The sequence below is a fragment of the Marmota monax genome, unplaced genomic scaffold, assembly GCF_021218885.2.
Source record: "Marmota monax isolate L192 unplaced genomic scaffold, Marmota_monax_Labrador192_F-V1.1 WCK01_AAM20220418_F8-fsc00020, whole genome shotgun sequence".
Classification (NCBI taxonomy): Eukaryota; Metazoa; Chordata; class Mammalia; order Rodentia; family Sciuridae; genus Marmota; species Marmota monax.
The window spans coordinates 5,299,533-5,311,879 of NW_026692912.1; the positions used below are offsets into that span (position 1 = coordinate 5,299,533).

Here is a 12,347-nt window from a genome sequence, read left to right on the forward strand (position 1 = left end):
AGTGGCAGATCTCCGGTGGTGGTAGGCCCTGGTTGTGCAGAAACCCCCTAATCCGCTGTTTACCACAACATGAGTCTATTGCCATAGAAATGATAGCTGAGATCCCAGATTCAACATCACTGACTTCATAGCAGGGCCTCGTGAGAGGAGAAGCCAAGCTACGAGGGGGAGCACGATTTCTGAGAATAGTGGTACTCTGTTGCTTTGAAAGAAAGGGCCATTGTCTGCATTAAGATAGAAATGCATGAATGAGCTGTGCTGTGGGGTACGCTATAGTTTACTCTCTGTACAATACTGCCTGACGAAAAGTAGTAATTGGGGATCTTATGGAACAGTTTGCTTTCAGAAGGGCCAGCAGTTCCCTCCATCAGAGTCAGTTCTTATTGAAATAAGAAGCAAGCAGTTTCTAATGAATCATGCTGCATGAATTGATGTTCTGGGGTCAAAGAGTTCCCTTTTCATGATGTATTGTTTTGTTTGTGTGTTTATTGTGTTTGTTTGTTGTGTCTTGTTTCTATTAATAGAAGAAAGCGAACCTGACCAGGATACTAAAGGTATTTTTTTTTTTTTAAATTTCTGTGCTGCTGCTTTTTAAATGTAAGGCTCTTTTGCAGTCAGTTGCTATGCCTGACCTTACAAACTCCTCTAAGTGCCCTTATTCTGTCAAGAAACAACAAACATTCTCTCCCTTGTTTTTTTTTTCCCCTTTCCCCTCACAAACTCTTATATGCAATTTTGTGTAACAATGAGGGTCTCCTTCCATTTCCATAGTTTCCCTTCTCTCTCCCTTTCTCTCCCCCCACTCATCTCTGTTTAATGTTAATCTTTTCCTCATGCTCTTCTTCCCTGTTCTGATCTTAGTTGCTCTCTTTATATCAAAGAAGACATTTGGCATTTGTCTTTTAAGGATTGGGAGAGAATTAAACAACAGCAGATGGGGTAGAGAGGGAAGATGAGAGGGAAGGGGAGGGGGGATAGTAGGGGATAGGAAAGGTAGCAGAATACAACAGTCATTAATATGGTATTATGTAAAAATGTGGATGAGTAACCGATGTGATTCTGCAACTTGTATTTGGGGTAAAAAATGGGAGTTCATAACCCACTTGAATCAAATGTATGGATGATGATATGTCATGAGCTTTGTAATGTTTTGAACAACCAATAAAAAAAAATAAAAAAATAAAAAAAAAAGAAACAACAAACAAACCATGGGGGATATGAGGTCACAGCATGTAACAGCGTCAGTCGTTGGGCTGCTTTGTTATATGATCAGCTTATTGGCCATTTACATTTCTAAAACTCGAGTCAACAGGAATATTTAAATCAGGTGGTCCAAACTCTGGAAACAAAATGAAATGAAATCAATCAGAACAAAAATATAAATCTCCACAGGTTGGAACAGAAAGTTACCCTTCCACTAAAAGACCTCTTTTCTGAGTCGATGGGTGGGACTAAAATTTTGGAGAATGTTGAAATGTCATGGAGCCAGATTAGGCTTTATTCTCCACTCTCAACACGATGAGAAATATTATGCAATTGCTCCAAGTTGACAAAAATATTTCATTCTAATTGCATGCAGACATATACATTTTTGTGGAATGTGGTTAGAAGAAAGTGACTAAAAATCAAATTTGTAGAACACGAGTTTTCCATCACTAAGTACCTTGCATCCTGAATAAGCCCCATGCTTTCTGCTCTTCTGACCTAAACTTTGATGCTTTGGGGATGAACTTCATGAATTTTCCTGTGGTACAATTTGACTTAGTTCCTCTTTATCTTAGAGTCTCCAATAAGATACAGGTTGAGTCTCCCTTATGTAAAATGATGGGGATTGAAAGTGTTGCAGATTTCAGTTTTTCAAATTTTGGAATATTTGCATAGATGTTATCAATTGAGCACCCCTAATCCAAAAATCTAAAAATTCAAAATGCTCCAAATTTGAAAAATTTTGAGAATGATGTTATCTTTCCTAGTTAGAACTGAAAACAAACATAGATATATAAAAATATATCAGCACTTTAGATTTCAGAGAATTTCAGATTTTAGATTTTCAGTATAGGCAGGCTAAATATGTATTTGAAATATTTTCCTCTTTCTAAATACCAGGTATCTTACAACTAAATTTACCTGGTTCTGTGAGATTTGGGGAAGAGAGTGAGAGTTAAGGTTGTTTTAGTTTTTTTTTTTTAATTTTTTTCAACTTGCTCTGATCAGTCATTGTTGGTTTGAATCATGTAGAAACCTCTTTAAGGGAAGCTAGAAAATAAGAAAGAAAAGAGTAAGAAAAAGTAAAATTCATGTACATTCATCTTATCCTTTGAAATAATTGCTCAGAAATAGAAATTGACCAGAGACTTAAATATTCCTCTGACACTGATCCCTCACCAAGAAAAGAGAGGTAGTTCATTTCAGGCCATACTGCTCATTAATTTCAAGAGAGCTTGGAAAATGCAGGGGGGAGTGGAGACACACACAGAGAATAAAATAGGTGGTGTTACAAAGAATTTTAGAATTCCTGGCTGCATAAGCACAGTTTTGAATATAAGATTCTTAATCTGCAGTCACCTCTGCAAATCTGCCCAAGAAAAGTAAAGCTCAAAACTCACGAACAGATTCCCTGAGAGAAAACCCAGGGATAAATATATTGCCTGTGTGTATCTTCCATTTTGCAGAAGAATAACAACTTGCATACCCACAGGAAAATGAATGGGAAAAAAAACCCACAGTGAATTGGAGAATGATAGATAAGGCTAAATACAGGAAGAGGAACTTGATCATTTTTTCTTAAAAATCCATATCAAACCATTATAAATATTTTCTAAGTTACTAAGTGATTTTATGCCCCTTCTAGTAAGCAGTTGACTTGTTTATGTAACAAAACACTGATATATTTAATTTCCTACAAATAAATTACAAAATAAGGATATTTAATGCATATTTTATTGGATAAGAAACCTACCACATTACATTTTAAATGAATGACTTAGAATGTATTTTTAGTTTGTGGCTACCACTGTAATTCTGGGGATTTACTCCTGAACTACAATCAAGTTTATTATTGCAAGTGTTTTATTATTGATGGGCATTAGTCTGGTTTTTGTTTTTAATTGCAACTGACTTTATTGTTCTCAGTGATCTCAAATGTGACGGAATTTCTTTCACTATCCCTTCACCTTTCATATTTAGAATTGAAAACAAATATCGATGTATAAAAGGCTGTCAGTTTTTTTTGCTGATAAAGCTGGATTGAAAATCAAGCTTTTGGAGCTGGGGTTGTGGCTCAGTGATAGAGCACTTGCCTGGCATGTGTAAGGTACCGGATTCCATCCTCAGCACCACATATAAATAAATAAAATAAAGGTCAGTTGACAACTAAAAAATATATTTTAAAAAATCAAACATTCCTTTTTAAAATTAATTCATTCATTTATTCTAATTAGGTATATATGACAGCAGAATGCATTTTGATTCATTGCACACAAATGTAGCACAATTTTCATTTCTCTGGTTGTACATGATGTAGTGTCACAACACATATGCTGTCATACATGTACCTAGGGTAATGGTGTCCTTCTCATTCCATCATCTTTCATGCCCCCATCCCCTCTCTCCTCCCCTGCCTTTGCCCCCCTCCCCATTATGGGTCAGCATCCACTTATCAGAGAGAATATTCTACTCCACTTAAAAACTAGTCTAACATAACCATAACTTGTTTCCCCATCCTTCTCAACCTCTCCCCAATCTTCTCCATTTCATTCCTAGTTGTTGGATGGAGAACCCTGACCTGATGAAATTGCTATCTATCTATCACACGTCAACCTCTACCCTTCCTATATGCAGACTTGCTGGGAGAATGTCCGTCCAAAGAAGGGCTGAAATGCTCACACATGTATATGTCCCTTCTTGCAATCTCACCAGAGAAGTCATTCACTCATTCATCCATTCATTTGGCAAACACTTACTGGGAACTTACCATGAACCATGCAGGAGGCAAGTATCTAGGTACATGAGTCAGCCTGTTAAAGGGCAAACCTTGTCCTTGTGATGCTTACATTCCAGGGAAAGAGACTGCCAACCAACAGAGGAATGGATTAGCAGTGATGAAGTAGTGCTAAGGACTAAGAGGAAAGATGGACCAGGGTCAGGGGATGAAGAAAGGAGGCAGTAGATAAAGAGACATTTGAAACCCTGAAGACATTTAGACCCTGCTTTGAGAACAGAGGAAAACTGAAAGGAAGGGTTGAAGATAACTTTCAATACTAGGGGAAAAGGGCTGAGTTTCTATTTGATCTTTTGGAGAGAATGTTAGAGTGCGGGAGGGACCAGATTCCCTTTAATCCCTGGTTTCCTTCTTCTATTAACACTTCACACTTAACAAGGCGACCCATTATCAGCCTAAAGGGCAAACATGCTCCCTTCAGGGAGAACAGCAGTTTATCAGCACAGTCTTGAGCTCGAAATGCTACTAGCAATGTCAGTCTCTCTTTCATTTATTTATTTTTTTATTTATATATGACAGAGGAATGCATTACAGTTCTTATTACACATATGGAGCACAATTTTTCATATCTCTGTTTGTATACAAAGTATATTCACACCAATTCATGTCTTCATGAATGTACTTTGGATGATAATGATCATCACATTCCATCATCATTAATAACTAGATGCCCCCTCCCTTCCCTCCAACCCCTCTGCCCTATCTAGAGTTTGTCTATTCCTCCCATGCTCCCTCTCCCTATCCCACTATGAATCAGCCTCCTTATATCAAAGAAAACATTAGGCATTTTTTTTTGGGCGGGGCGGGGGGATTGGCTAACTTCACTTAGCATTATCTTCTCTAACTCCATCCATTTACCTGCAAATGCCATGATTTTATTCTCTTTTATTGCTGAGTAATATTCCATTGTATATATGCCACATTTTAAAAAATCTGTTCATTTATTGAAGGGCATCTAGGTTGTTTCCACAGTTTAGCTATTGTGAGTCAGTCTCTTTTATGTATCTCGCTAGAGCCCCTAGAGGTTCTGATATGGGGTGAGAAATGTACTGATTAAATCAACCTCAACATTACTTTGAACTGTAGAACTTTACTCTGATTTATTTACACATTATGCTTAACTAGGTTGCGCAATATGGATCATTAGAGGTTTTGCAATGATTCCAGATGATATTCCAAGTAATACCAGCCAAAGGGAGGGGAAAAAAAGCTGTTAATTACAGCAATATAAACTGTCCCTGATTTCTACATTTCCAAGAAGAATTGAAGCCCCCAAATTAAAATTCTTGCCTTTATAAATTAAGACATTTTCTTATCCTACCCATCTTCAGCCAGAAGGTTCTCATTCAAGTTCAAGGGTATTGACAATGTTATTAGATCACTTTTCCAGCACCTATAAAATTAAAATGACCCAAGTCCAAATATCTCCAGGATCTTACTTGTTTCCAATTCTCAGAGGCAAAGAGACCCATAAGATATTCATTGCAGTATTCTCACACTCAGAAACCATAATACCAAATACACAAGAGTTATTTCAGCCAAATGATGCGCAAGGACTCAAATATTTTGTACAGTCTAGGTCTCTATGTTGTTACCAGAAACATTAAAAGGAAGATCCCTGAGTGCACTCTTCTAGGATGCCAATCAGTCAGGGTTCCTTGTCAAAAAAGTCCACAGCCTGTGAACCTAGACTAAGTTGGTAGAATGAGAATTCAAAGACAACCACACATTGCATCTGGGTGGTATGTCCTTTATAATTGTTTTAATCTATAAGAGATCACTTCTCCCTTCATTGTTATTTTTTTATTAAAGAAACTAAATAATTTGCCCTCTTAAAATTTTCTGTATTCTGACTTTTACTGAAATGCTTCTCTATGGTGATGTTTAGCATGTTCCCTGAACCCTCTGTATTTGTAGGTTGGCAGTTAGACCCCGGGAACCTTAAAATCGGGTTCAATTTTTTGTTTTGGGGGGCACATATACAGTTATATTTTAAACATTTGATGTCTTTTTTTTTTTTTTGCCTTTTATTTTTAAACCACTTGTTTCCTTTGAAGAAAGCACCTTTCTTGCTTTTCTGTTCTCCTGGCTTTGGAATCCAATATTTATGTGTATAAATTCTATATTTCATCTCTTAGAATCCTCAATATCAAGAGACTGGAAATCAAATTCAAATTTTCTAAAAAGATCCAGTTGTCAAGTAAATCATATCTTCCTTTATCTTCTTGAATTATATAATCCTTTTTAATTGGTATTCTAACACAACTCTGGACTTGATCTGTCATTGTCTTGCACGTCTCCTGTCTAGTATACACCCTCTCTCCATACTTTCAAAAACCCAAGCTCCACAAATGTCAACTAACTAGAAGAGCTAAGCTTTAAATCATAGTGTTAACTAGGACTTCATACTCTGAGGGTATGTTCTGTGCTTAAGTCCTAGAAAACAATGGACAGGAGAAGAAACGATTATACTTACAGTATAACAGGCAATCAAAAAGATTTAACAACATTTTAAAAGGAAATTGATTTGAGGTCAGAAGACATGAAATCAGGTTTCTCGCCCATTACATTTTTTACTTTGAGAAAAGTAAATTGAGTGGGATTTTATTTCCACATCTATAAAGTAATAACAGAAATCTGGTCTATCTCTGAAGCCTCTTCCAAGTTTAATAATTCTGAGATTCTAATTACCTTCCAATTTATGATACATTCTGGGCCTCAACCCTATTCTTTAGTTAAAGGTAGAACTTCTCACATCAAAAGAACTTCATTTTATTTAATGAGGGAATCCAGCCTCAGAAAGGAACATAAATTACTCATTCTCCTACCCACATTTTATCTAAAATATTCTTTTTTGCCAATATGTCAATTCAATCTCTGAAAAATGTGATGGATTTTTGTCTGACCTCCCCCTTAGATACTGTGAGGGTACAGAACATTAATCAGTTATTTCTTCAATTCCATAAAGTATATCCTGTGCTCCCTCTGATCAGGGACTCTTCTGGGTACTGCACATAGCAGTGAATGAAACTGGAAAAGTTTTTGGTTTCACACAATCAGATAATGGTAAGGTCTGCAGAAATGATAAGATTGGATGATGAGAGAATGAATGGGCGAAGGCTACACTGTGTGTTGGGTGGGTAAAGATCCTTTCTAAGGAAATGCCACTTAAACAGAGACTTAAGCCATACAAAGAACCTGCCATATGTAGACCCAGGGTGAGTGTACCAGACGGAGGAATAATGGGGGCAAGCTCTTACACTGGGAACGTGGCTGGTGAGAAATGCAAGGTCCGTGGTGTGAAGGCCTTGGAGGCCAGGAATTTGGTATTGACCTTAAGACAGAGGGAAAAATGGTCAGATTTGATTTTTAAAAGGCCACTCTAGCTTGGTCATTCTCTATTGGAAAGTCACTCACCACTTCTGTCTTCCTAACAGTTTTTGCCAGAATCCTGCGGGCTCCTGAATCCCACAATGTCTCCTTTGGCTCCTTTGTGACCCTGCGCTGTACAGCAACAGGCATCCCTGTCCCCACTATCAGCTGGATTGAAAATGGAAATGCTGTGAGTGTCATATGTATGGGGACTTGTTTGGGGAAGACCCATTGGTGGTGAAGTTCAAGACAGACCATAGATTTGGGGAGTTATTTTTATTTCTGTCATTGGTCCCACCTGCATCTATTTTTGTCCTGGAAATCACTGTCTTAGAATTTGGATGCCAGGAGTTTGCTTCTTTTCTTGTATCACTGGGAATAGTCAGAAATCAAATGCTTTCTTTATGCCTTTGTGTAAAAAAAAGAAGAGGTAACAAGTTCTTTCCATGCATTTTCATAAAATCCATCAGTGAAAGATTAGTTCCCTGCTGGAAGCTACTTTAGGGAAAAGCAATCTGGAATTAGAATCCACATCTGTCAGTTCAACATACTTTTCTTCATTTTTAATACTGGTAATAAGAGCTAACACATATGAGGTAATGTTTTGATCCAGGCCCTGCTTTTAACACTTTATTTTTTCATTCTATAAATATATGTTGAGCATGGGAGCATTGAGCATTACTCTAGGTCCTGTGGAAACAGGAGCAAATGAAACAGGCAAAGTTCTCTGCCCTTAAAGAGAGCTGGCACCTGATGAATAAAGACAGACAAACAATAAGACAAAGAAGAGACTATATATTTTATGTAGATTCTATCAAATGCTATGAAAAAAATAATAAAGGTAGAAAAGAAGACAGAAAGATTGACCTTAGGGAGAGAGAGTCTGTTTTCAACAGGGTCAAGCTTCATTAAAACAAAGACATTTGAGTAAATCTCTGAGATGAAGGAGATTATGTACATAGCTTGACAAGATAACCTGACAAAGGCTCTGAGATAAGGATATGCATGTTCTATCAGAGAAACAGCAAGGAAGCCAGCATGGCTAGAGGTGGATGAGCAAAGAGCAAAGCAGGAAGGGGTATGTGCAGGCCTTGTGGATCCTACAGATTTGGGTAGGTCATGGAAATAACTTTGGCTTTTATTTGCATGGGATGGAATATCATTGTAGGTCTTTTTCTGTTGTCTGTTTTCTTTCTGATTCTTGCTCATTGTGTTCTGTTTTCTTGTGTGCCTTGTTATCTTTGGTTATCTGTAGTTCATTGTATTGAAAAAATGTCAGAAACTAATTTGAGGTCTAGATGAAGGTAATTTCCCTTGGAGAGAATTTTTTCTTGTTTCTGCTAGGGAACAAGAGCTGCTTCTAATCTTGGACTACCTCAAAACAATCTCAAGGTTTGAAGCTCCTTGGACATCCTAGATAATTATAATGAATGCTTTATAATTATAATGTCATTCTTTATGTGGGCCACTTCACTTGTAGTTCACACTGAAATGTCCCTGATATCTAGTTCTTTGAGTTCTCAATTTATTGTATCTTTAATGCTCTAATGCTTTTATGGGCTCTGAGTTTTGATTTGGCTATCCAAAAATAAGTTCAATTTTTCTGGCTTTGGAAAAGTATCTTAACCAGTGGAGAATATCTAAGTTTTGTTATATGTGTTAAAAATTTTTTTCAGAATTTTATTTTTTTTGTGTGAGGATTTGTCTGAATAACCTAGTTTATCCAATATCTGAAAAAGGAACCTGTCATGAGTTATTATTGTCATTATATTTTATAAGTTCTATCATTTGTCTATTTACATTTGATTTTCATGCAATTTCTAGTTCCTGATATGCTTAATGCATTAGGTAAAGTGAAAATATGTTAATTCTTAATTTAATAATTGCTTTTAATTGAAAGATATTTTATAAACAATAAAATTCCTTGCCACCAATTATATGGCTTTTTGATGAACATGTAATTTTCAATTTGAATTGAAGAATTTCCTTTATTTGAATCACTTTTATTCCTTGAAATATTGTTTTGTTTGTTTGTTTCATGGTGTTATTTCAAATTGCTCCAAATTTTATTCTAGATTACTGCCTCCATTTTAAAAAATGGGAATGGTCTATTCTTTTAGTGCGCTATTATGATTATGCTGCTAATAATATTATGCCAGGCTTATAGAATTGATTGGCACATTTATGTATTTTCCTTTGGTACAGAGCTGGAGGTGAGGAAGATGAGATGCAAATTTCTCTCAAACTCAGATGTTACCTCTACTGTATCTCTGACTAATGCTTTTCTCCTCTCCACGTTCTCTCTAGTTAGACTGCTATTAAATGGATTTGGTTCAAAACATCAATCTTTTAGTTCTTTTGGTTTTGCCTATTTTTGTGGAGAGATAGGGTAGCCCTACATAGTCTGTATGCTTTTCCTCAGGCTCTGTTACCCATGACAGTTGTCCACCATAGAAACTCCCAACAAGGAAATCTCATCCACAAGCTCTGGCTCATGAGCTGATGCCTGGTGCTCCATGTATAGCCCCCAAAGTTCTTCAGGTACCTTGCTGACTTTCTCTAAGTCTACTTCTGCTTACAGCTTACCTATCTCACCTTTGAAATTTTCCAGGACTCTTGGAAAAGTGTGTGTGTGTGTGTGTGTGTGTGTGTGTCTTTTTTTATTTTTAGTTGTCGATCGGCCTTGATTTTATTCATTTATTTATGTGTAGTGCTGAGCATTGAACCCAGTGCTTAACACAAGATAGGCAAGTGCTCTACTACTGAGCCATAACCTCAGCCTCCAAAATGTGTCCCTTCCCTCCCAGGAAACCTCTTCTTTTGTGTTAGATTTTAGTTACTTGATATTAATCTATCAATCCAATCACATCATCTCTCTTAATCTTCCAAAAATTACTAAAAATGTCTGATCCTTTGATTACGATACCTTCCATCTTTCTCTGAACTTATTTTTCTTGATTTTAGAGTTTATTTATCTGATAAGATTTCAGGTAGAAAAAGAATAAAGATATGAGCTAAAATGATTATTATTGTAACTTAGGCATTGAATAAGCATGATTTTCATGTAATACAATCTTCATTATTTTCTCTGTCCTTTATTCAGTAAAGTGGGTTCTTTTGCTACCAGAGAAGCCTACCTCAAGCAGGCTCTGTGATTTTTCTGGACACTAGTATATAATTTTAAATCATTAACATCATCCTAATTTAGTAATGTGAGGTGTCTTGTCCTAAGTAATAAGTGAGACATCCAAATGCATTCATAAGCAGGAAGACATATTCCTTCCTCCCTTCTCAGGACTATTGTAGTCATGCTACCAGCCTTCCACAGAGGAATTGTGGTTGGTTTCTTAGCTCCTGCTCACCTGTGATCCTCTCACTTCTTAGCTGCTCTGTGTCACTATGTCAGGGTTGGGTAGGAGGAAGAGAGGAGAAGTAATTGGAGCAGGAGAGTTATCATTTAATTGATGCCCTTGCAATTTCACCTTATACCTTCTGCACCTGCCAAGTATTTTAAATTGTATTTTTCCCTCATGGACATGTTCATAATTCTTCAGAGACTAGGGAACATTTAAGACAATACAAGGAATGCGTTTTCCTTAGCAGCCCTCTTCTGTTTAGCCCCCAATTTGTTAGTTGATAGGAGGTCTCTTTATTGGAGTCATTTATTCCCCCAAAAGGTCCTCTTGGGAAGATGGAAAGGGACTACAATTCAGATCTTCTATAAAAACCTTTGTATCTAAGAACTCTAGGAGCCTAAATCATGAAGAGAGCTTCCTTCTCTTTGCTTCTTCCATTGGAGTTGCCAGGAAGCTCAACCCTGCCCTTTAGACATTTGTCCATTTTGTCTACACATTTCAGGTGTGTTAGCATCCACAAGACTCCAAACACACATTCATGCACACTCTTGTTTGATGATTCTTTAGAAACACTCACAGAACTCAGAAAAGCTATTATGGCTAAAGTTTAGGGCAGGAAAAGAAAAATGATTAAAATCAGTAACAGGGAATCAGTTTTCCTCTCCCAATAAAGCTGCAACAACAATACTTAATTCCCAACAATCATATGTGACAACATGTTTAAGTACTGCCATCCAGGGATGCTCAACCTAGCATAGGTATCCAGAGTTTTTACTGGAGTCGATTATCAGACAAAGAGTACTGACAGGACTGATCTTAGACCTCCAGAAATAAAATGGATGCAGTATGTTCTAGGGTTACAGGTGAACAGAAAGAAGTATTCATTATAACTCACATGGTTAATGTAAACTATCTGGTATGGCCCAAATTCTCAGGATGCAAAGATACGAGTATCAGACAGAATATTCCAAGGGGTAATAGGATGTCCCCAAGAGCCACAGGGAGGACCTTTCTTTGTAAGGTGCAGGGTTTGAGCACCTTAAGCCCATCAAACTAACCTTTTAATCCTTTACTACACAATAGGAGACTTAAGTCAACTCTTAAGCTTATCCTAGCTAGGACACCCTGTCATTCATTAAAGAGATATGGTACATGTCCAAACCAGACCTTTGGGTGAGGAAAGAATGACTCTCAGAATAACTTACCAACACAAACCTTGATAAGTCATCCAACTGGTGCTTGGTTATTTTCATCTTCCATCTCCTGTAGGATAGTCTTTTTTTTTTTTTTTTTTTTTGGTATCTTGGTTGTAGTGAACATAGGTTATCATATTGCACTATATTAACAGTAGCATACTAGAGACAAAGGATGTCTCAAATTATGCTTTGTTTGTTTTTTAACATTTGTTTTTTAGTTGTAGGTTGACACAATACCATTTTTTTAATGTGGTGCTGAGAATTGAACCTAGGGCCTCACGCATGCTAGGCAAGCTCTCTACCTCTGAGCCACAATCCCAGCCCCCTCCAATTATTTTTAAAACAAGTATTTCAACAAGAAAATGGGAGACTTCTTTTTTTTTTCTTATAGGTAGGCAAAGTCTTTTGGTATAATTCACATCA

At 36.9% G+C, this 12,347-nt stretch overlaps 1 protein-coding gene across 3 annotated transcripts in view; it reads left to right on the forward strand.

Annotated features, from left to right (window-relative positions):
* Musk (muscle associated receptor tyrosine kinase) overlaps nt 1–12,347 on the forward strand; it is a 96,252-nt gene that overhangs the window by 45,087 nt on the left and 38,818 nt on the right. For 2 of the 3 annotated variants that reach the window (XM_046452035.2, XM_046452036.2), the window contains exon 6: nt 7,438–7,562. In XM_046452035.2, coding sequence (XP_046307991.1) covers nt 7,438–7,562 — 125 coding nt within the window. Of the gene's footprint in view, nt 1–524; nt 555–7,437; nt 7,563–12,347 lie in introns of all 3 variants that reach the window. The other variant, XM_046452033.2, reaches the window with a different exon arrangement.